The sequence below is a fragment of the Blennius ocellaris genome (genome assembly GCF_963422515.1).
Source record: "Blennius ocellaris genome assembly, chromosome: 3".
NCBI lineage: Eukaryota > Metazoa > Chordata > Actinopteri > Blenniiformes > Blenniidae > Blennius > Blennius ocellaris.
This window is the reverse complement of record NC_137652.1, coordinates 10,012,230-10,038,431: the sequence shown is the minus strand read 5'-3', so window position 1 is coordinate 10,038,431 and position 26,202 is coordinate 10,012,230. Positions and strand designations below refer to the sequence as shown.

General features: G+C 41.4%; 1 protein-coding gene across 1 annotated transcript in view; it reads right to left on the bottom strand.

Moving 5' to 3' along the window:
• Window positions 1–26,202, bottom strand: part of fbxo41 (F-box protein 41) — a 52,011-nt gene that overhangs the window by 20,965 nt on the left and 4,844 nt on the right. Inside the window, exons 2-3 of the mRNA XM_080520163.1 lie at window positions 15,835–16,626; window positions 15,071–15,300 (exon numbers count right to left, since the gene is read on the bottom strand). Of these exons, the coding sequence (XP_080376289.1) occupies window positions 15,071–15,300; window positions 15,835–16,383 (779 nt within the window). The 5' untranslated portion in view covers window positions 16,384–16,626. The remainder of the gene's footprint in view (window positions 1–15,070; window positions 15,301–15,834; window positions 16,627–26,202) is intronic.

Below are 26,202 nucleotides of genomic sequence, written 5' to 3'. Positions count from 1 at the left end.
ACACACACACACACACACACACACACACACACACACACACACACACACACACACACACACACACACACACACACACACACACACACACACACACACACACACACACACACACACACACACACACACACACACACACACACACACGCTCGCTGTCCTGCTCTATATGCATGAAAGCGATTCACATTGAGGGCTGGTGACAGAGATATTTACACAATACGAGCACAAAAAGTAAGAAGGAGAGCGTATATGGAGGGAGAGTGAGACAGGGTGAGAGAGTCGCTGGATATTTATACTGCAGACACAGCAGGGCCAAGTTCCCGTCATTTCAAAGGACAGTACGTTACCCAGACACAGAGGCAAACAACCCAGGAATTCACAGAGCCCGAGCACTGTGGCAGTCTGCTCACCATGTATTTTGTTCATCGCTCTGCAGTAAGTCTGTTACCGCGTCTGCAATTTATGAATGAATCATTACAAATGCACCCTCCCCGCCAATTAAAATAAAAAAATAAAAAAATAAAAAATCCCAAATGTTACAATATAATTAGAGATATCATATTAGTTTCGATTGGATTATGATTTACATAAAGGAGCACCATCGTGTGATTAGAATTGGTTGAAGTGCAAATCAGCCTCAAAGAACAACCTGTAGAATATCAGAGGAGAATCAAATTCCCAACATTTGCCACACCAAACACAAATTCACGAAGATGTACATAAATGTCACCCCAGTTACTTCAACTCTCTCTACAAACAGCTCAGCTGATCTTTTAAATGTGCAGTAACTGATTTTCTTTTTTGTGTGTGTTCAGTCTTTTTGAGCATCGACTCATCTTCAGCTTTTACAGACCATTAGCATGACGATTGAGTTGCACTTTTCTCTGTAGATTTCCTTGAAAAACAACGTCTGCGGTGTGTGGTCCACGCTTTGCCAGAGTGCAAGTAGACAAACAATGAGATTAATTTTTTTTTTAATTTTTTTTTATGAGGCTGCAGACTTAAGAGTTTAAGATTGTATCGGTTCATTGTTGTCAACAACCTTCTTTCTTTTCACACTCATGATGAAGCTGTCTGTTTAAGCTTTCATTTTGTTGTCCCTGAATGAAGAATGACTCAGACTGCAATCCATTGTCATTTCAATACAGACTGTTCTAGTATATATACCCGAGGTGGTTAGCGCTCTCACCCCTGGTTCAAGTCACAAAACACGCCTGATTATATATCAAAATTGAACATTATTATGCCTGGTGATATGAAACAAATGCCTTCAATATTTAAAAACTGACATCCACATTTCAGGCCTTATTCTTCTTTACTTTTCTGTCAATGTTATATCTACTGCTTCTACTGTCAAAACACTGCAGCCAGCAGCGCCTGACAAGGTACATCAGCAGCCTGACCTTGACAAGGCAAAAGGGCCCACAAATAGCTCGGTCCATTACTGCAGCCAAGTAAAAAAATAAAAAAATAAATAAAGTATACGATCTGAGTCCCTTTGGTTTAAATTTGTTTCATTCATTAGGTTGATTACTTCCACGTCTGTCTGATGTCAAACATCCACCCTGAGCTCTGGGAGCAAAACAGCAACAACACACTTATGAAGTTTCCCTGCAATGGGGACATTCAGAAGCAAAAATAGTTTGCTTTCTGGCACAGTTCATTTTTTTAATTATCTTCAGGCAAAGATTACAAAAGTATGACTCCAGAATTAGTCACAGTGGATGACGGCTCGGCAGAAATGAAAGTGATCGCACTTCCGTGAGTTAATAATTTGTGAATGGCAACATTTAAAAGTGTAAATCAATCATGTATATGATGATTAAGGATGAGAACATAATTCAGGCAAACCGAGACCCGGAAATTTGGTGCAGATCGACTCAAATGTCCCCACTACTGATAATGAAGCTCCTCTTTGTGGGAATCTACCAAAAAATGAAATTAAATCCATGCATGCTTGTTTTAAAGACATAAACTGAGGTACAAGCTCCTCATACATGCTTAAATCTTATGACTGAAAAAGATTTTAGTCAGATGATAATATGATCAGCAAACTTTCAATGATTAGCAGGAACTGGACTGTAAAGTATCACGCAACTTCACACAAAGTATAGATGTTTTAATATCCATCCCTAAAACTCTAAATAGAAACAAAAAATTACTCATGAATTTATCTATACAATGTACAATATGAACCTTCATCCAAGAATGACCAAACCTTGTGCCACATTAATAAATAATATATTCACTGACAGGCAGCATTCAAAAAAACTAAGTATGTGGATTATTGCCTGATGACAGGATACAGGAAAAGACTGAGATCAGAAGACTCCACAAACAAACTCAGACCTGAGTTATCACAGTTCAACTGGAATACTGAAATTAAAAATACTCATTAAGCATTCACAAACACATTTTATTTATGACAAACATTGTCCTACAGTAGAGCACAGAAGGAAAAAGAAATATACCGAACGACAGGAGAACTGCTAAACTACAAAAGTCTTGAGGTAGAAAACAAATAAAATGAATTAAAAAAAACAAACCCAAAAGATTGATATCATAGAGAAAAGTAGAAAAGGTTGTTATAAGACACTATGTGATAACAAAAATAACACCAAATGAATATAGATTATATACAACAGTGCCATTAAAAACAGATATAGTGTGTAACCTGATGTACTTTATAGATAAATAAAATAAAATTTGTAAGATGAACAATGTGGGAAAGATTTAAAAATTTTAATATAAATATACGTTAGGCTAAAAAAGCAACAGCTAAAAATTAAAGGTTCAAAATGATAATATTGCAAAATAGTTTTTTTTTCCGTTAAAACATATATCCCTGTTGGGTTATGTCACTGCAATAGGTGAGCCTGAGAGGTATATAAGGAAAACAGATGTCAAATAACAGACATTTTTGATATATACTGTAATAGTAATATAGTGCACTTAAAGTTTATAATAAGTAGTGGCGAAATGAAAGTGAGTAAAGTCTGTGCTCTCTGTGAATAAACTTTGATATAATAAGTAGCAGTTTCATTATTAGAACAAGAAATTTATTCATTTTCTACCTGATCTTTCATCTGTAAAACACTTAAATGGCTGAGAGTTCTGTGTTTGTCTTTGTCTTGTTAAGTGAATCTCTGGATGTGAGGTCAGCTCATTAGACGTCCGACTGAATCCCCCCCCAAAAAAGAGGCCTGTTAAAGGTCCTTATTTCTCCTAAAAAGACTTTAGTCCTTTTATGTGCTTCAATATAAAATACCCTCTATTTCCTGTTTATCTTGATGAGTTACATAGAACACAGTCTTGGCTGTACAGATTGAATGACTTTGCCCAAAGGAAGGGAGACAACCAACAGTGACAGAACAATTATTGAAGTCCTTTTTGTAGAATACCAGATTAATTTCATATCTAATCAAATTTACATGCAGCAGGACATTTTTAATGCTAATGTCAAATTAGCATTCTCTATAACTGCTTCCTGAAAGCGACACAAAGTACTGTCTACGACATAAGAAAGGCCAAGCTGAGTCAAAATGAGCGCCGCCGTGAGGTCAAAAAGAGGAAAACCGCCTCTGTAGAATTTCTCATTGAATCATCCTGCAGGGTCTCATGATGCTTCATGACTGCGAGTGATGCTGATGATCCTCATTTCATGACCAAAACATCTGAAGGCAGGAGATACGTTTGCTCTCGTCGTGTGGGTCGCCGAGCAATGAAAACAAACTACCGCGTACAGCTTTGTTTCGGCCTCCACTCGAGGGGCACAGAGCTATCGGCGGACTTCTAGAAATAGTCACCGTCGAGCTGCAAGCGGAATTGGGTCAATTGTGTTTTGGCAGCACGATTTCAAAGCATCTGTAATTTGTCGTGATTAATTATTCAACCGTATCAGAGTTTTATTTTACGGGAGACAGACACGTAGGAAGCACATGATGGACCCCACCCCACTCGCTCCTGGTACAAAGAAGAAACACAACAGACTGCCTGCCAGGCGAAGCACTCAGCGGAGAGAACGTCACTCCTCAAGTCCCAATGGAAAAGGACGGCAATCCGGTGAACATGAAAGACAGCGGAGGGTCGGCAGGAAGGAAGCAAAGAAAAACAGGTATTTTACCAGAAGTGTACGGATCGGGGAGAATCAGGCGAAGGGAAACACACACTGTGTTGGCACAATAGCAGTCACGTGGAAGCAGAAAGCGGCGGACGTTTGACAGACGACCGGAGGGAAATGAGGTGCGGCCGCTTCCTGTTGTCAAGCCTAATTTAAAGAGACGCTCTCCTCGTGCTCACAGTGAGACACACACTTCCAGAATGACGCCTCAATTTGACAAGCACGCTCCAGACCGCCATTTTTACACCTCGATGCTCTCAGGTTGTTGGGCTTTAGGCAACAAAAACAAAACCATCAGCTGGGTGGTTACACATGGTAACAACACCATCCACATGACACACGTGTTCCGATGTTCACTGCAACAAGGTAATGGTTTCTTTTCATCTGTGTTTCCATCTCAGGTCACACTCAAGTTTAAACATTCTGTGACACTGAGGAAATCACTGATGTGAAACTGCCCGTGCTCTTTCTGAAAGTTTTGTTCAGAACAGTCGCAGTTAAACTTCAGAGCAGCTAAATACTTCTGCGCCCATCTGCACAGTATCTATCTGGTTCTAAGACACAGTCAGCGACTCGACGGCGAACATAATGAATCATTTCAAATCTGTGAAGCCCGATGCCTCCCACTGGAGATGGTGGTGGATACCGAAATAAAACTGATAAGAGTCTGAAAGTGAATGATCATGTTCCTCTGCCGATTATGGATGTGAAAAGTAAGCACCTGCTTGATAAAGGGGAACTGGGTGCACAGGCCTAACTTCAACTGGAAAAAAGCCCGCCAAGTAAATATGAGTGGGAAGAGACTGGGAAGGTCGAGAAAGCAAGAGGAGAGAAGAGCGAACGAAAATGTGAGACAGGACGGGAGCAACGGAGCTACTGAGTGACACTCGTGGGTCGGAGGAAAAATAAATGGAGGGGAGCACAAAGTTGCTTGACACTTCATTGAAAGAGGTAGAAAACCTTGACTCTGGAGTCCCCTTCACCTGGCTCTCGTGCTGTGGAGGACTGTGGAGGCCGAGAGCGAGGTCAATTCATACCAAAGCAGCTTCAGGAGACTTAAAAAAAGTCAGTCTGAGTGGTGGTGGGGAATTAGTTATAAAGAAAGAAAGACTGTCGCAGTCAGAGTTGACTTAAAAACGATTACAGGAGCAGGTTTGCGCACACGTGCAGGGAACACAATAAGTTAACATTAAAACCAAATATAAAACATTGTGTGAAACCAAGACATGAAGACAAAGGCGAGCCCAAGAAAAAGAAGCATTATGACGATGCGATGAAATGAATGATGAATTCCAGATTGTTGTATATTCAGCATCCATATGGCCGAGAGGAAGAGTGATTTCTTAGTCGTAAGGTGAATTATTTTATTGACTGAGCTCTTGCCTGAGGACGGCAGGTCAAACATGAGACGGGCTGGATAAGAGGAGTGATTGAGGACGGATGTGGTTCCCCTGAGAAATCCAGGAGTATGAGGGGCAGCTGATGATGACCTTCTGGGTCGTGGGTGTGACCTTTTGCACATCTTTCTTGACCACAGCCGAGCTCTCAGAGTATCACACTGTGATGGAGGCTGGAGGAATATTGTTGATCATGGAGCAGCAGAAAAACAATTAATTACAAGTATAGGTTGAGACTGCTGGAAGACTTTTTGCAACTGGTCACAGCAGATGGAACCAGATACAAGTTTCTTACTGATAAAAAAAAAAAAAAAGTTTTTTTTTTTTTATTATTTGTGAAAGATATTTAGGTTGAATAATTCAATATCATTTAAAATAATTTGAACAGAAATTCTGAATGCCGAGACAAAGTAGTGTGCCCTAAAACAAACAAACGTTCTGCCTTTTGCTGTATATCATGGATTTAAATTGTTGTCTTGCTTCTTTATGCTCATATAAATAAAAATTAAATGTGTATGTACCAGTTTTGCTAAAATTACCACTTGAATATTTTAAACTCAACCTCAAGTAGAGTTTGGCGTCGAGTAGAACCAACACAAAAAGGCTTCCAAGTCCTCTGCAGACATTCAGTGCCACTGTGAAGACACAAAGAAGTAATGAAGAGCCATGTTTGATTTTCTCCGCGAGGTAACAGCCACAACAAATAGTGCCGTGTAGCAAAGACATCCAGCTGTAACAGGCATGAATAATAAGGCATGATCTTCTGAAGGATTGCGTTAAAATGTTAATTATAATCCCTGGTCAGCCCCCTTTCACAGTTGTCATCATCTCTGGCCATTAATTCAAAATTAAGCCTCATTAATATTTAAGCGCGGGGATGATTGACCGGACAGAATGGATGAGGAAGACAAGACGGTCGTATGAATACAAGCCTCCGCTGCTGGAACAAAGGGCGGCTGCTCGTGTGTCGGTCTGTTTTGACACCTGGATCAAACGGCGGGTTTTTCTGGTGAGACGCATTCAGTGGGCCACATTGTGTCGTCATGACATAATGTCACACATCTGTATGCATTACCCACAAACACGCTGGGAATTAAGGCAACGCCGGGAGACGTGTGGAGAACATGGAGGGTGAGGAGTGGAGATGTGAGACGGGCGTGGATGAAAGGATGAGAGAAAGAGGACGATGAAAGACATGCAGATTGAAATATGCAGGCAATATATATATATATATATATATATATATATATATATATATATATATATATATGGTTGGTTTCCTGAGCAACTACTGTTCCCTGTCTTTGCTCAGATCAATGGTGGAATATAAATATTTCATCATGCGTTGACCAGTTGTCTCAAAGTCTAACATTCGGCACAAATCGCAGACGGCTGAGTCACCCGTCAGCAAGATGATGATGTAGAACATTTCAAATGGATGAAAAAATGCAATTCATTATGCTGCCTTTTTTTTATAAATAGAGGGGATGAATCTGTCTTCACATATTTGCTGTAAAGCAGAATTTTCTGGCGAAAAAGCACAACAGAACAGGATGGGGACGTGGAGTCGTGATGTTGTTATCGATCGTTTCCAATCTCAATTATTCTTTCACTGAAAACGTGAGTTGACAATTTGGAAAATATCTTTTTCTTTTTTTTTTTTGCTGAGAAAGGACCTTGATCCCGAGTAAATGCGGAAAGTGCATCAATATATCCTCATATAGTAACCTGCTTTATCCAACTTTTGTGGTTGAATAAGTTCTGACTAAAGAGAGGGAGCAGGAGCCAGTCCCAGCTGACATTGAGTGAAAGGCAGAGTACACCCTGGACAAGTCCATCACATGGCAAACACACACAGGGAGAAAGACAATCACCCACGCACACTCCAACTTAATGGCAAACTCAAAAGTTGCACATCAACCAAACCAGCATGTATTTCGATTGTGGGAAGTTGTAGAAAATGGAGAAAACGTGCAAACTCCACAAGGAGAAGCTACATGCGCATCCATCTTTGGACAGAACCTATGATATGCAACAAACAGCACCACTGACTCATCTTAACAAAAACAAAGAACAGCATCATCTAAATATCTGATTTCCTCTAAACTGATCAATTCAAAGCGCTTCATTCTCTGCTGCTCTACTTTATCATCCATCCCGAGTCCTATCGAACTGTGTTACTTCAACCTTTCATGTCAGTCCTGACAAAACGAGAGGAGCAGAGAAAACATGTCCTTTGAAAGACCAGCCGCAAATCCTGCATGTTACGTCCTCTTGAATTCTCCTCACCCGTCCTCAAGGACACACATGTCAATTCCGTCCATCTAATACTGGACACGGACGGATCTGCTCGTAAATCCCGCCTCAGCCGAGGCCAAATATTCACCGCAAGCGATTACACGGTCGCTGCAGTCTGGTTTGGCTGTCACACACACACACACACACACACACACACACACACACACACACACACACACACACACACACACACACACACACACACACACACACACACACACACACACACACACACACACACACACACACACACACACACACACACATGGGTGTACATCATCGTCAAGTTTTATTGGACTGCAGACATTCAGTGAATTCATACTGGTTAAGAGATTACATATCAGATATTGAGACGCGTGCGAAAACATCCCAAATATAAAAGTACTTCACGGTGTAATGTGTGCTTCAAACTGCTGGCCATCAGAAAAGCAAAGTTCTCCTTGTATCCAATAAACTGGAGGCTTTCGTCTCATCTACCCTTCGGTGTTGGGGTAGAAGCTACTGTTTTCACACTACATTACACTACACTACACTTCCACCCCTCAATGATTTAATGCTTCTGTCCTGATGAAACGCAAACCACTTTAGATTTTATTCATCATCGATGTGCCGGCTGTCAAACTTTTCACTGTCCAAAAGAGTCCATATCACATTCCGACTTTGATTCCTTTTCATTAGAGGGCCTTCAGAAGCCCCGCCATTTTTTCTCTGCCTCCGACACTGCTGGTAATGAGACGAGCTCTCTTTCTGCCCTGACAGCTTCACTTTGCAAACAGGCTCGCAGCTCAGCGAACGGCGCTGCACGTTTTCTCAAAGTCGGCTCGGCGGCGGGAGATAGAAAGATTCCTCCATGTTGTGTTGTATCTCGAGAGCCGACATGTTTCTAATGCCGCACAAGGAACTCCTTCTTCATCTTCGCTGGAGGTGCAAATGAATCCTCTGGGTTGAGGCCCCCTGCAGCTACAAGGGGGGGGGGGGGTGAAATATCATATGAAAACCTGAATCTACTCTACTCTTCTTGGGGTTTTTTTCTGTGCAGAAAATAGACACGATAGGCTCAGCTATGCAGTAAGGCAAACAAATGATGATTTAATCCCCCCCCCCATCGGGGAGCACTGCCCTCACACAGGAGCATCGTCCTGGACCCATGGCTTTCATAAACATCCATCCATCATTCATTCTGCTCTATCCAATGTACGGCCACCGTGGTGCTGGAGCGGATCCTGTAGCCAGAGTGCACCTTAAATACATCACCTGTCCATCATGCGACAAACACAGACCGACAGCCACTCACGTCCGCAGTTTGGAGCATTTCAGAGTCGTCACTTCACCTCAAATGCACGTTTATGGGAGGACGCTGGAGGACCCAGAGAAAACCCTGGCACACATCCTCCAACCTGGAGGGTTATCTCGCTATGAGGCGAGAGTGATAACCACTAAACCCTAAATGTTGCCACAGTGGAACTGTCTGTTTCTGTTCAATATAACATAATAGGAATGAAACATTTAGTTCATGTTTGTAAGCCTGATTTTAAAGTTAAACGCAAGCACTGTGATGCAAAAAAATAAGTGCAAGCTCTGCCTTTTTTACTTTCGTCCTCCCAAAAGTCAAGTCAAGTCAAGTCAGCTTTATTTATATAGCACTTTAAAACAGCTACGGCACATAATCAGCTAGTAATAATTACAATAAAAGAGTAAGCAATAAAACAGTAAAATACAGTAAAACAAACAATAAAATTGGCAACAATAAAAGCAGGTGCACAGTCTCACACATGGTTAAAAGCCAGGGAATAAAAATGGGTCTTAAGATTGGTTTTAAACATGGAGAGTGAGGGGGATTGTCTGACTGGCAGTGTGAACAGAAAAAGCTCTATCCCCCAACCAAAGCCCTCACAGTCAGGCTGTTGATTATTTCCTTGGCTGCCTGTGTAATGAACCCCAAATTAAACCGCAATAACAAACACTACAAACAAGTTAATTGCAATCGCTATTAAGCGCAATCGCTCCAAAGTTATCTTCTGTAACAATGGTGATATTAGAACCGTTTATCATGGAGCAAATAAATACACCTGATAGTATGTCACCGAGCAATTCGAGCAGTTGGAAAGATCTCAACAGTGATTTCAACACGATCTTGTGACGGACATAAAATGAGGCTGTTTTCTAAAGTGAGTGAGTCTGTAACCGGCGGCGATAACAGTCCCACCATGTTTCACTTCTCCTCAGGCTCCAGTTTCTGCTGATTACAGCTGCTCTCATTTATTCCAGCTGCTATTAAAACAGCCATGCTTCAGGGACTCTGGTTATTCATTCAGTTTTGACTGTTATGGTGTAGTGCGATGTTTATCATTGTGTATTTCCAGTGACGGTAAGGGTATGGAGGGCTGTTGTCTTCGTGCGTGTATTGTTTGTGAATGAAAGCTAAACGGCACGATGAGGCGGTGGCGAGGGCTGAACTGAACGGAGGTGTTTTGCACACTTTTCATAATTGCTTACAGGGTTTTGGAGAGCGGGAGGAATGATCAGGTTGGTGTCATTTTTTTTTTTTATGCACGGCACTGCAAGCAGCATAAGACATTTAGTGGGAGGTTGGTTTTTTTCCCTTCTTTTTTCTCTTCATGTTGCTTAGCAACACACAGTTAGGTGAATCGCCTTTTTAGCATTTGACACCACTGATGTGAAACAGGATGAATGCAGCTTTGACAGTCTTGCACGAGCGTTTAAAGTGCTGAAAGAAGCATGTTCTCGCTATTCTTAAGGGGCCCTTGGGTCCATCATTGTTTTATGTGAATATACAGTATGTACAATAATCAGCCACAACAGCATCCCAGTGTGTTATGCATGTGGGTGCAAAAAGGGGGATTTCCCAACAATAATAGGCAGGTGGTCAGAGATTTAGTGCATCTTAATGTATTTTGAGTGCTGTATTTCATGTTCAGATTTACAACATCAACTAGTTTCTGCTTGCATAAAAAACTTGATCTCAATGTTACTTCCTGGTCAACCAACCGGTCTAATAAAGCCACTGGAATCTTTTGAAACTCAAAACACTGCAAGAGAAACTCAGGCAAGGATGTTTTAGACACAAAGTTGCTTCACGTCTGCTTAACTTCTGCTTAGTCATCAGTGCTGCGGCACATTCACTGACTGTGATGCTCTTTTTCCACCTCAGACCGACTCTGTGTTTTAGTCTGAATGAGCTCACTGTTTGAGTGCCAGCTCCTCCTCCAAGAGTCAGACACACTAGAAGTGTGTGTGTGTGTGTGTGTGTGTGTGTGTGTGTGTGTGTGTGTGTGTGTGTGTGTGTGTGTGTGTGTGTGTGTGTGTGTGTGTGTGTGTGTGTGTGTGTGTGTGTGTGTGTGTGTGTGTGTGTGTGTGTGTGTGTGTGTGTGTGAGAAGGCTAAGCTCAGGACTTTAAGACTACAGTATGACCTTCTCAGTCTGATGATGTCATGTCGGACAGTTAACACAATGGAACACTGTTTTTACTCATTGCTTTAAATCTAGCTGTTGATATCACAAGGCTAAAAAAAAACCCAATATAAATAGGGGATACTTTTAATCCGAAGCAACACATGTGAGTTACATGTGAGCTTCTAAGTTTAGATGGTGTACATATATTGTATATTTAACAATTTATTTTTGTGAAATCCGCACATTATTTTCTTACAGTCACAACTGGGGCAACTGCTGGTTAAAGTACATTAAAAATTGATGAATCAAAGGAGGACAACAGGGTCCAGTGCCATGATCAACCCAGGCTGCACCATGTGTCTCATCAACATGGGCAACATTCATATGACAAAAGACTGACAAAACTGCGATTAATTATCGTTCAAGCACTGTGCATTCAAGCTCTGCAGATTTACAGTTGGAGAAAAGCGAGTTTAATCATGATTAATTGATAAAAGTTGTGTGAATAACCAATTTTTAATAAAGGTCTAATTCGCAGCCCTAATTATTTCATACCTGATGGCCACAGGGTAAAAGTAAAAAGCATAATGAAATTAGGGTTCAACTAATAAAAAATTGTTTTGCTTCTAAAATGCTGAAAACGGAAACTGTCAATACATGTGATGAGGGGAAAAAAAAACTGGTACGGTAGACGTTGGTGTGAATGAAGGGAAAAAGAAAGAGCAATATTATTTGAAATAAAAGAAATATCAAATAACATTATCGACTTATTTATGTCTAACATGAGTTGGATCATTATTGTGATACATACTGCATGTTCACCTAATATCAGCACTATAGTCCCCATAAATAAAGATAAGCCTGCTCCTCTTTTTGAACACAGCTAACTTAAGTAACTTGTAATGCATTTTCCCTTCATGATTCAGAAAGATTCAGAATTTGATGAGACAAGTTGAAAATGTTGCAGAAATCTGCTATTTCGTTTTGAACTGTTTGCCTCAAACACCCAAACATTGTGTCTGTGAGTCATTGAAGTCTGTCTCTGTCTCTGACCTGTTGTTGGCATTTGAACTTCGTAAGCAAACCCAGGAGAAACAATTAAAAGTCTGAGTTAGATCAAAACATGAGACCTTTCTCACCGTCAAAGGTTCATATCATCACATGTTGACCTCTCAAACAGAAAGGAATAAGCATTACTGTGCAAAGTGCCTATATTTGTGGTTTGAACAGCTTTTATAATGTTCATCTTATTGATTCATATATTAATTAGTTTAATAAAAACAATACGTAATTGTAATACAATATTTCTTGGAGCCTCTTCCTGGCATGAAAAATGTTCAGGGGCTTCATTCAACCAAATAATTCATTGAATTTTTATGTTTTCAGAGCTTTTTTGGCGACATCTGTTTCAACAAAAATAACAAGACGGCAAAGGAGTGAACAAATTAGCAAACTTTAATAGAAGCGAATGCAATATCTTTATTTATTGCATTTCATTTTAACATTGACTTTCCTTCACCAAAAATCCATTTTTTTCTAATTTCACTCTAAGGTTGTCAGACTGTGGAACGCACAATCGAGCATCCTGGGATTAATTTTAATAAAAAAATCCCAGAAAAATCTGAAAAAATAAATCCTGGTTTTACTCACTCTTTGTGCCACGCCGTGGGAGCGCTCCAAATCGTGTTCAACTCGCTTCACAAATGCCGCAATTTACATCCAAGTCCTCTGTCTATTTACAGCAGCTTTACTTTGGACTGGGTAGCAGTGTGGCAGCTTGACGGAGGGACTGGCAGGACGCAGCGAGAACAACCAGACATCTCTGCTGCCGGCCCAGCTGCTCCCACTGAGCAGCTGACCTGCCCTGGAGGGACGCTGGTGTGCAGCGACGGCAGCGGGAACAGATGTAAAACCACATCTGCTGACGGAGGATTACACCATTAGCAGAGAGGTGGAGGTGAAGTAGAGGAGGAACGATAATGTGCTTTAGATGAAGAGCGCTATCAGGCGGCCAGCACGGAGTCAGGAGTTGAATGAGCTCCAGGAATTGCCCTCACAGAACACTTTCCAGCTGGGCAACTGTCTCAGACCTGCGTTGTCTAAAAAAAAAAAAAAAAGACAATCCTGACATTCAGATTCGTCTCTCTGCTATGAAGGTTGGAACTTTTCTCTCACAGCTCCTCATTTCTAATAATAAAAAAAAAACAACAAAACTATTTCTGTCAGTTTTTCTAACAAAGATGTTCAGAAAATATTCACTCTTCTGTTCGAAGCACTTCTGTTATCCAACACATCAAATTGGTTAAAGCGCTTTCATTTAACCACAAATTATTCCTCAGTGGATGTTTGGTTCACGGTCATGAACTGAGAAATGATTATTATTATGACCATCGGTCTTGTCTTTTCATTACGTAAGTGTATCACACAGCAATGGTGATCACTTCTTGCTCCGAAAAATGATTCTAAGGCATCATCAGCTCCCTTTGACGCAACCGTCTCCTCACTGGATTCATCAGCTGCTGAAAGCCAGTTTGACATGATACCTGGTCGCCTCTCACCTCCATTCACTGAAGATTTTTTATTTTATGTTTTGTTTTGTTTTGTTTTGTTTGGGGCAATTTTCTTGGTCTGAAGATAATACGATTGCTGTTTTGAAACCGAGTACTGTCTTTTTGAGGCTGTACATTGTAAAACGTGGAGGTGCCTGGCGGTAAGGGTCACGACACTGGGCAGACATTGTTCCTCCGTGACGACCAGGGACGACGACAATCGCACCTTTGTGGAAACAGACATGTAGCAGACACACCTGGAAACTGCCTGTAAAAATAGCTACAGTTATAGAACCAAAGCTCTTTCATATAATCATGAAACACCACACAATACTATACATCCGTGTTTCCATCCATCCATCCTCATTCTCTTTGTTTTCCAATCGTAAGGATGCAAATTTCATTTCCCACCTGCACCGAGGGTCACAATGGCAATACTGAGAGCAAACAATTGCACACATCCCTCGCATCTTCCTCCAAATCTTTTGGGGTTGGACTCTAAGCCACTTCTATACCAAACTGGAGATATGATCTCTCCAGCAGGTTCTGGGGAGACGTCTCTTCCTCCCAGTTAGAGGAGATGTTTATCAGATGCACCAACCAGCTCACCTGTCTCCTCTCAATGCGGAGGAGTGGCGGCTCCACTCTGAGTCTCTCCTGAGCGCCTCACTTTATCACAAAGAGTAAAGCTCACCATCGTCGGAGGAAACTCAATGCTTGATGTATCAAACTGTATTGTATGCGCAATCAACGTGCATTGAAATTTAAACAAGCAGGGGAAAAAAAAAAAACAGTATCTATCTCTGAATATGTCAATCAGCCTGAGACTATAGAACAAGTTCAACTCAGGCAGTGTCTCTCCAGCAATATTTAATCGTTTTGATGGTATGTTTATGCATGCTATGCTTGTGTTATGAGGACTGGAGAAACCAGTGTGCATAAGCACGCCCTGCCGAGAAAGTCCATCCATCCACACATATTATAGAGCGCTTTATTCAACTTGGGAGTCCCAGGATGCTGGATTCCATGTGATTATAAACTGAAGGCAGGGGGCACAGCGCACGGGTCACCAATTACCCTCAAAAGATGTTTATTGTTGATGTATGTTTGTAGACTGGATTGAAGCTGAAATACCTGGAGAAAACCCAAGCAAGCACAGGGAGAACATGCAAACCCCACATAGAAACCCCGGGAACTCAGATGCTAATACTTCATATTAAATTAACTAAGCTCTATCACACAATATTAAATCTGTTGAGCAGCTCAAGTTTAAAGAGCAAGCGCCTCTCACTTACTGCTGTTTGTGGTTCAGCTCAGCCTCCTTGTTCACCAGATCCTGCTTGAGGTTCGCTAGCATTTCCACAGAGACGTCCACCTGCCGAGAAAGCTCTGTGGCCTTGTCCTCCAGGTCTTGTTTCTCCTGGCTCAGCCGCTCGCTGTCCAGCTTGGCCCGCTCCAGCTCAGAGCTCTTCCTCTCCAGCTCTGCCTGAAGACGGCCCACACGAGCCGCTATTTTCTGTTCCACCTACAAAACAACCACAATCATGAGCTAAATAGGATTTCATTACTGTAAAAAACAACAACAAAAAAAACACTAAACTAAACAAAAACTTTACTGTTCACTCTGGAAGAGCAAGTAACACATTAACCATTAAATGTTTTCAGTGTGGAATGCTAATTAGAAACGTAACCGCTGACTCGGTTGATTTCCAGAGTTAACATCATGAATCACTGACATGATGGTGGAAGGTGAAATGAAATCGCAAATACCATCACTGAATTGGCTTAGTGATTAGTGATTAGTAAGAATCATTGTGCTGTTGAAAGAAGCTCATTAACCTTCCCACTGTTGCTGAGCAGACGATGCTCATCAAGTAAAGTACTGCTGGGAGTTTTCTTACAACCTAAAGACAAATGCAGATGTTTGTTTCCGTGAGTCTTTCGAGGGTCTAAAAAAAAACCGTCACCAGAATTCAGGGCTCCCCAGAGTCAAAAACAACATAAATATCTGGCAAATCAAAACGTCTTTGCATCTGTTAACTGCAGTGACAGTATTTACCTCCTCAGACAGCTTCTCCAGCCGCTCGTCCAGCTCCAACCTTTCAAACGCCCGCGCCTTCAGTCTGGCCAGGCCTTCCTCGTAGGCTGCTTCCACAGCGCTGGCGGCTACATTTGCTGCCACAGCTACAGCTGTGCTGGGGTTTCCATGAGGACCCGGGTCTGTGGACGTCATGGCTTTCTTCATGAAAATCTCCCCCAGGGGAAACTCCACATTAGGAATATACCGCGCCGCAGAGTTGGAGTTTGCCGGGGTCAGACTCAGGTCATCGGCACAAGGAAGCTCGCGGCAGGGGAAGCGGCGCTCCTTCAGAGCTGAGGGTCGGAGTGGCTCAAAGGGGTCGTTATTGTTGGCAGGCGTGAGGAGAGCCCCCTCAGCCACTAGGGGCAGCAGAGCAGCGGCGTCACACACACTGTTGGACTTCGAGAGAACGTAGAGGGTCTCGTACGTGTGGTTGTACTCCAGGTGAGCGCGCAGCGACGACAGGCTTCGGAAGCGCTTGTGCTCCCCGCAGCGAGGACAGCGGTATGGCAGGTCCAGAGAGGCCATTCCGTGCAGTAACTGCCGGAGGAGAGGTGGGGGCGCTCACGCAGCACGACGGCGGCGCCAGTGTCGGGGCACGGAAGGTGAGCACCTGACGGGTCCTCTCATGGTGAGAAGGGGACGGCGAGGGCGAGTCAGCAGGAGCGAGAGATCCCCCGAGGCGTGGAGATGCCAAGTCGGTCACATGACCACACTGAGAAGCAACATCATTTATTTAACTTCATCGCCATGGCGTCCAGGCCTCAGGTCCTGGAGAGATGGAAACAATATAAGTTAGGTTTCAAGGGTTTTTGACAAATGTAATTTTGACAGTTGGCGGACTGAAAAAAAGTGTTAAGATTGTTGAAATATGAATATCCAATTTGAGTTCAATACAATTAAGTTATGTTGCAAGCTTTGATCAAGACCTTTATTTTTATTAGTCATAATTTATTAGTTATAGCTAGTGTAAAAGAACCAGACCGTCACAATTTCATCTTAAATGCAATTTCTTAATGTACTGCTGGAATATGTCCAAAAGTCACGAAGTGGTCAATCCCGCTCCAGCCCATTCAGTCTCGCAGTACAACTGTGAACCACAAGATGGTGCATTGAGTCACTCAAAGAGGTAACAGACAGAAAAGTTAACACAACATCGGCGTAATCTCTGAGTTACTGCACAGTGGCGTCGGCCATGTGATGAGCAGCGACACACACTTCACCTACCGGAGCTAATCTGAACGAGTGCATCTGGATGATAAATCAAATATAAACATTGTAATTGCAATGTGAAACAATGCAATTTGCTAATCGCAAAAGCTTCAGTTCAAATATATATATTAATTCCCCTTCCCTTTCTGCCACCACTTGCTATGCAGATAGAAAGACAGCCATAATCTTTGAGTGGCAAAGCATTTCAACCAATAGTGTTGCTAACTAAGCCGCCATATCTCAAAGTACATGCTGATTCAATCACCAACAAACTGCAGGTAAAATGAAGTGAGAAGGCAATGATGGTGATTATATAAATGTACATCAGTCCACAACATCCACCAACAGTGATGTATATACCGTATTCATGTGTGAGGCTCCATGTGTTTTCATATCCAGTAGTCAGAGAAACATAATGCTCCACCGTTAGTGTGGTGTTTGGTCTCATTTCAAATTTGGTCTGCACCACACGTGCACTTTGGGCTATGATAACCAGTGTGAAATCACCCTCAAAAAGCTCTAAGTGGATTTAATAAAGTCTGCGGCGAAATGTTTTTACATGGTAGTTTTCAGTCCTCTCAGTGTTTTAATTTGTTGAATATTTAATGTAGCTTTGTGAGTGTTTGTTTTAAAGTCAGGACTGTTTACTTAAGGGTGAGTGCCATTTATCTATATTGACATTTTCCAGTTATGTGCATCATTATATTTGCTGTGAATAGTTTTACTGTCAATTTAAAAAAGTAATAATTACAATTGTGTTTGAAAAAATATCTAAGTTCTCATCATCTGCAATAATAAGTAGCCTTACTGTGAGCAAGAAACATGAAATTTACCGGATATGAGCATACTGCAATGTACTTGAGATCAAGGTCAACTTCAAAAGAATTAATTACCGTAATAGTGAGTCAAATTGTAATCGTAGTATCTGTTGGAAAAAATTCTATCTTGATCTGTTCAAGTCTGGCTGACAGAAAATCATGCACTCGAAATCATAAAGTTTACAAATTGCTTTGACAAAAAAAGCTGCAACAACAAACAGCCCAAACAACCCAAAACTAAACTTAATCTAAATCTAAAACGAAATATACCAAAGCCAGTGCAGCAAGATAACAGAAATATAATCCATTCATCTTCTATATACCGCCCCATTCAGTTCAGGGTCACTGGGCATAAACATGTAAAGAGTAGAGAGTAAACATTACAGAGTTCCAGAATAACTGAATAAAAAATTAACTATTAAGAAATCAAAAGAAGGAAAATGAAACACAAGTCTATTAAAGTGGATCTTGAACCAGTTAATGACACCACAGAAAAAAATATTGTTAAGAAGAATCCAGACAAATGATCACATGGCTCAGTTTTACACATATCCTCACCGCTGGAGTCCTTCACAGAGCAGAGACCGCAGCCTCGTCTACCTCCACTCTCTGAGTAGGACTAACGAGCTGCAAGTTTAGTGGTCAAGAAATATGAAACCTTTACTATACTAAGGGTTAAAAAGCAAACTCCCACACGGTACCCTGAAGTACTCAGAGGAAGACGTGGGGAGGAGTAGCGAAAATGGAAATGGATCCATTAGTGAGAGTGCTTGTTAGTGCCAATGTCCTTTTCCTGGCTTAAGTCGAAGAGGTCAGACTGGATAATGTTAAGTCCTGTACAAAGGGATCTGGTAACCCACCTCCAGGAAGAAAAAAAGTGCTGCCTTTTATCTGAGTCCTGTGCTCAATGCGCAGGCTCATGCGACTGGCCTCGAGGTTAGAGAGACGAACTCGTGGTCAGAATTTTACGGGTTTGATCCCCACAAGCTGACAGGTCGTCCACTGTCACTCCCCGAGTCAGACCCTTGACCCTCATCAGCTTCTGGGCTCATCGCAACGTGACCGACTGAGGAATCACTGTACTGCATATACTTACATGTGAGCAAACTGCATTGTGTTTCATCAAATAATCGTTTTCAGCATGACAGCCTCTATTGATTAGCCTGTACCAGGTTCCCTACTGATCCATGTTCTCACCATGTCAGTCTCAGCACACTAGCACACTGCCAGTGAATACCTGAGCTATAGACCTCTGAGCTCTGAACACATGGAAAAAGTATCTGTAGCAGGGTGAGGGATCGTCATGATACTCCTCATGCAAAACACTGGAAGCAGAACCATGCTGACAAAAAGAAGAGTCTGAATATTCTTTACGCACTATTTCTGTCTTATGTTATTCAGTTAAGAGCGTGATTTGAACTTTTGTGCATAATTTCCGGCCGATGCAGTACAGAAGCTCTTTTCAGATGCAAAAGACAGGAGATAGTTAAAGGGCAGAGTGATTTGTATCTCTATATCACTGCTACAACTTGGCTCATAAGGCTCTACTAAACATTTGGTTTAATGTCGACATGCCAATAAACACACTATTCAGATTATTTCAAAGGCGCCACATGTAAAATGTGGTGTTATATGTTTATACCTTGTTCTCCCATTAGGAGCATCAATGGCAGCGCTGTCAAACATACAGTCCACGCTCCAGATCGTACCATCTGACAGGTTTTGGTCTGACAGAGGGTTAGATCATGAGGCAAAGAGAAAATTCTCCATGAAAGTAAATCCTATTAATTTTTTTACACTGGAAGTCCCCACAGTCGGAGTTTCATGCATGTGTCTCGTACCTTGATTCATGTTGGACGTATCAACATCACAGTGCAAAGTATTATGAACATAGTCATATTATTGCATAGCTAAGTGTTTTGACTTTTTTTTTTTTATTAAACTGTCATCAACTTCACAAGTAGTAAAAAAAACTAAAAAAAAACTTGCAGAGCTTGGCTGCTGTACAACACAGTTTCCACCAAATAATAGGTCCACATGGTCTGCATAACTACTGCAGCTGATGTAGTGGAGCATGCACAGTCTGCATTTCATTATGGGCCCATTTGGACTCTTACTGCTGAGTAGAGCCTGGAGCTCGATCCAGAACTGGCTCTCAGAGTTTGTCCCTCCACCATCAGCAGCAGTTATTAATGAGCGAAGCGGTAGGCACCACGGGTGTAATCACAAATCACAGATGCAGACTGTTCCTCACAGTGGGCTCATACACTGGAAATCCCCAGAAGTCACAGAGACTGTTATTAGACGTCTGGTGAGGCTGGATCAGGGAGTGTACTGGCAAGTCGTGCCCACTTATTAAAGAAAGAGGATTTTAGAGACATAGTCACTACACTGCAGACAGCAGGCATTCCCATCTGCTAGAAATTACTCAGTGAGGCATTGAAATAGCCAGGAAATAGAAGGAAGTGAGGCTGTTCGGTGGCCACATGTCACATCCTGCCACTGAGGCTCCAATGAAACATTCCTGAGGACTGCTCCGAATGCTTTATTGAAAGGAACACAGGCTTCTCGGCATACAAGTGCAGAAAACTCCTGATTTCGTGGAAGATTTTAAACAAGAACACAAAGAAAGAGAGAGAAATAAAACAAAAACAGAGTCCTTTCTTTGATCTGATAGAGCAATTAAAAATAAAATTCTGACTAACAATCTGACAAACAACCACAAGTCTTACAAGCCTGGTGATCTAATCTGCACCCACCATTCAGACAGTTTCCCTTGGACACCCAGTTGACAGACTGTGTGGCCGCACAGTCATCAGATCTACAAGTGGTGATATAAAACTGAATAGAAGCAGGGAAAATGCTCAATGAGTCATTCTTTTTTCCTGCGCCGATCACATGCACATCACTTTCAATCTCATAGTTTGTGTAACCAGCATGAGTTCTACATGCAAACATTCACACCAACCCGCTATCTCCAGACAACCTTTACTGTTTCAGGAAGAAAAAAAAAAGAAAACTTATACTATGGTATAATATGATAACTTCTTGTTTTATTTTAAGTGTTCTCGACTAATGTGTTTATCTGGAGCTTCAACGTCATCCAAAAAATGTGTTTCAAAGGCACTTTTCTTGGAAACAATAACCCTCTCATTTTCATTGTTTTCCAAACCCGTACGCATTTCCAGATGGTCAGACAGGGCAATAAAATCAGTCCAGACATAGACCTACAACGAACCGAGCAAGGGCTTGAGATTGACTGCAATTCTGTACAACAAGGTCATGAGTGAGAGTGCTGTTATCTGGGCTAAATGGCTCTTTATCTATTGCTGTTTATATCCAGGCAGTAACCTGAAATCAAGGGTGGGTGTGTCGCGGGCGTTTAAAGTGACGGCCTGTCAGCACTTCTACAGTCTGTTTTCATCCCAACATAAAACAGTTTCTGACATGAGGTTGGAGGCCGAATGTGGAGAGATTCAAAATGAATAGAAAAGAAAAATTGAGGTGATCATAAAGTACAAAACGAGAAGTGTGAAAACCGAAAAAGCAAAAAACCCAAAGAATCTGATTAATCAAAAAGTTGTTTGACAAATATATAGAAAAAAAAAAAAAGTCTGAATGCCAGGAGCGGAATAGAATCGTGGTTCAATGACTAATTCCTGATTTGTGAACATTTCAGGTATAACAGTGACCGTGTTTAGGGAGTTACTGGACCGGAGAAATAAGTTACAGTTACTCTTTTTCATCAGCAAAAATGTAGTTACTTTGCTTGTCACTGCAAAATGAGAGTGACCAGGTGTTTCGGAAAGTAGGTTTTGTGTTACACTAAAATACCTCCATGTTTCTTTTTATGGTTATATTGCTTTAGTGTTGCTCTCACACACTCCCGGAGCTGTCAGCACTTAGTGGGTCAGACTCATTAAGTTCAGCTGAAGTTAGATCCGCTCTTTCGGGGACTGAGCGCCTTGGCCTGATGGTGTCATGGTTACCATTCTCAATTCATAGTCAAAATATTTCCGGTTCCAGTCAAGCTTGAGCGCCTTTCAATGTGGAGTTTTCTTTCTTTCTTTTTTTTTTACTCTCACAGTCCAAAAACATGTAATTCTCAAAAGCCATTAGGTGTGAATGTGAGTGTGTGTGAGATTGTCTCTCTCACTGTCTTTATCCTGTAATGGATTGGCAACCCAGCCAGAGTCCGCTGGGATCAGGTCCAAACATACGTTGAATAAAGTGGTAAAGAAGATATGCGAACTGATGAATGATCCTAAGAACTATTCACAAATATCTAAGTCTCTCCATCCAGGAGAGGAGTATAGGAGTGGTGCAGTTATAGCGTGGATCGCATCTATCATGAATGTCGCAATAATATACAGAATAATACACAGAAATCCACAAGGGCAGTTCAGGACAATAGGTGTATTACCTCCCGTTGAGTCTCTCGTGCACACGCATGAGGACACACGCGAGCAAACACAATTCACAAATTTCCACTGATGGTGGCAGCAACGTCTCAAGAAGTACAGCAAAGCGTGGAACACAGGCAGCACCTTCAAAATGACAGTAATCTGTGCGTGGGCGAAAGGCACGCCGTAAAGAGCTTGGAAAATCACAGTATGAATGCACTCCATTTCCCATCTGATTACGTACACCAACAAGTACTAATCACGAATGAATAGGCTCTAAATAATGCTTTTCAGGTAGCCTATAAATATATTCATAACTGGCTGATTGGTAGTCAGTAGCATTACTAATGTACTTCATGTGCATTTCATCTTTAGGTCTCAAAGTCGAAGGTAATGTCACACAGCTGGAAACTCTTCTAACAATAAAGTCAATATAAAAAGGTCTCTCAAGCAGCTCTTATCAATGGAGGTTTGAGTGTCACAGTGACACTGGAAATTCAAGATTGATTTGAATACCCATGAGTTCAGGGAGCACATGCTATTCTTTCTGCTTCCCCGAAGATTATTCTTATACATACTTCCGTGCACTACACCGCCCTCTAATGGCCACAGGTAATATGACTGTAACAAAGGCAGTGAGTCAGAGCAACTGAATGCTTCCATGACTTTTTGGATAAGAATATTAATTTGACCCTGGAAGTCAATGTCCTAGTCCACTACTATAATAATAATAATAATAATAATAATAATAATAATAATAATAATAATAATAATAATAATGAGGAAAGAAATAATTAATTTGAGATAAGAACACTTTAGGTTTTCCATTTGAATGTTTGTGTTGAATTTGGATTGTGTGGTCCGTTTCTTCATGTAACTCTAAAAAATAATGATGGAGATGAAAAATGACACAGTGGTGAAAATAAACTTGATAAGGTATTTAAGTTTATGACTATTTTGTTATGCACCAAATTAGCTATAAAAGATGAAAGTTGTTTTTTTTTCCACCTGAAGCAATTAATAAACATTGATAAACTGCAACCAATAGACATTTAAATGATGGAAGTATTTTTTTAATGGGGTATTTGAGATGTGTAATTATTAGTTATTAGATGGGTTGACAGAAAATAAAAATCACATCAGTGCATCTCTTATGTGTAGGTGAGACAAGTGAGGCTGCTTGCAGCACAATCCTTAAACTCTGCACCACATGAATAAAACATCAGCTGGCTCCAAAGCAACACAGATAACATGGCTCAGCTCTGAAGGATGAACACCAAATGCTCAAACTGGCCTGACTTTGTTAATAGTTTAATATAATAAATCACCAATGAAAAGCAAAGTGACACTCTGTTTGACACAGACTTTGTTCAGCAGACCGTCTCTGGAGCTCTATCACACAGTCACCCAGGTGAGATTTATTTCCGTGTGCCTGTGCTCTCTGATAAAGATTTGTTTTGCTCGGAGGTGTGAGGACGGGAGTTACTCGGGGTGTATCACAGCCATCATGCCAGTCCTCTGCACAGCTTTCACCAAGAGATGCCGCCGCACTGAACTCCACTGCCAGATAGCGGCAACGCTACAGTACAGAATACCAGAGGTGCCAAGCTTTTATGAGAGGTGTGACACGAGCATCATCCCACGCTTTAACAACGGAGCTGTTATTCCTGCTGGCATTCCTCGTGTAGAAGATGTGACCCTCCCACTGTCGCTTCATTATTTTACCATGGTAAACCTTAATATCCAAGGAAGCAAACTGATAACACCATGACAAAGTGATGACAGCTTGCTCTGCAGGGAAAGCAATAGTATCAAGCTCTTTGAACCCCAAAGACAGCACGGATTCAGATAAGAGCTGACGTGAGTGAGAAGCCTTCAGAGCTCTGGACGGGCCACCTTACAAACTCCTTTAGAGGAGAGGCTTCCCTCCGCTTTCTGGGCTACATATCCGTGTCAAAGTGTGTTAGCACTGAGTATAAGCCACGGGAGTCCAATGACATGACAGTCATACAGCCTCGGGCTGCACACCTGACAGCAAAGGGCAAAGCTCGTCCTCACAATGAAGCAAATTCAGTACATCCGCTATTATGCTGACGGACACCCTTTTGAGGACACTTCCAACACTGTGTGAAGGTACTACTCAGACACGCCTTTGAACATGTGGTAATATATACTCTAACTCATCCAGTAAAAAAAAGAAAGAAAAAAAAAATATATATATATAGAATTTATTCTATATCAGTTTAAAGTGGTCATATTGTGCAAAATTCACTTTCTTATGGTTTTCCAACAGTAATATGTTTGCCCATAACTGGGAATGATGCCCCAGAAGGGAAGAAAGTCTGTCATCACTCTCCCTGGCGTGTTTCAATTTTTATAAAGTGTGTGCGATGAGTGAATCAGAATTTAAACCCTATATAGTGTCATGGGCAGTTTAGCCAATCCCAATTGGCCTTCTCACAATATTCAAATGAAGTAAAATTAAATAAAAGCTCGATTTGGGGCAATAACCATTGAATAGAAAGTTTTTGGAGCAATGAGACTCATGTGAAAGTGTTGAAATCTGTATAATATGACCCCTTTAAACAAGTAGCCATCAATAACAATTATATATGTATCGCCCTTTGAGAAAAGAGTCCACATCAGCGCAGGTCACTGAATTACTTTCATGTGAGGAATTTGAAATGACACGGTGCCACCCAGCTTTCTCAGTTGGTCCTTGTGCGTGAAAATTACAGAGATATAACCCATAACCGCCACTCTGCTCAACTTCACCAGGAGTTATCTGAAGTTTCTGCATAGTGTTTGCCGTCAGGTCTGCAATTTTACTCTTCTGCTTCAGTCCTATCACTCAAATGTCGAACAGGCGTCTATGGCAGTAAGAAGAGCGACAGAAAGAGAAAGTCACAGTAAGGCCTGCTCGGTGTCAACAGCAGCAACTGCCAGGGGAGCATGAGGAGCAATTTATCAAATAAGAAGTGACATATTTAACTCTGACATCAGATTGAAGAAAAAGAGAGAGCCAGATGACTGACTCTAAATCAAATCTAATTGTACTCCGTAACTATCATCTTGTGGCTGCTGCATTTCACAATCACAGCTATGTTCAAGTGCCACCAAATGACCACAAACACCCGTTATGGCAATTTGATGGAGCTCATCCTTAGAGCACACACAAAATGTTTGAGGGGTGAACTAACTAAATATTGCACCTTGAGGAATCCTGAAGCAACAATGCTGAATATAAAAATGCCTCTGATAAGTGATACAAACCCATCAGCAGCAGAATGCACGCAAATACAGCTGCTAAATTTGATTTAATACTGTTAAAATATACAGAGAACTTCCATAGCACGTAGAATTGAGGCTTTGGCAAGATTGTTCCCTAAAGTCCCATCCAGCTGCAGAATATGTATCGTAACTATTCAATGATTAAATGTTCCTTATGTTTTCCTCAAAACAACAGACTCATATTCGAAGATTCATTAAAGGTCCCTTCAGTCCTCAGATACATAGAAAGGAGTAGAGTCATGCTCCATCATCCTGAAATATCAAGCTGCTGCTGTGAAAGACATCACGTGATCTAATCACTCTAAATTATATTGTATTCCCAATCACAAACGTTGTTGACTATGTCATGTAGCCACTGCTTTGGTAATACAAGGATAAAAGAAGCCTCTATGCAAATGCTTGTTCATACCGGATGACACATCTGTCGCCACTGAAGAAGCATTAATATTCACTGACCAACCACCGAGTCCGAGTGCTGAAACTGCATGAACTACATAATAAATAAATAAGAATTTGATTGCATTTTAAATGTTTGTCAGTTGATCATAATATGAAGTAATGTAACAGCCCGAACTGTAAGTAAACGTAGACTGAAGGCATGTTGTGTGTGTTTCTATATGTTC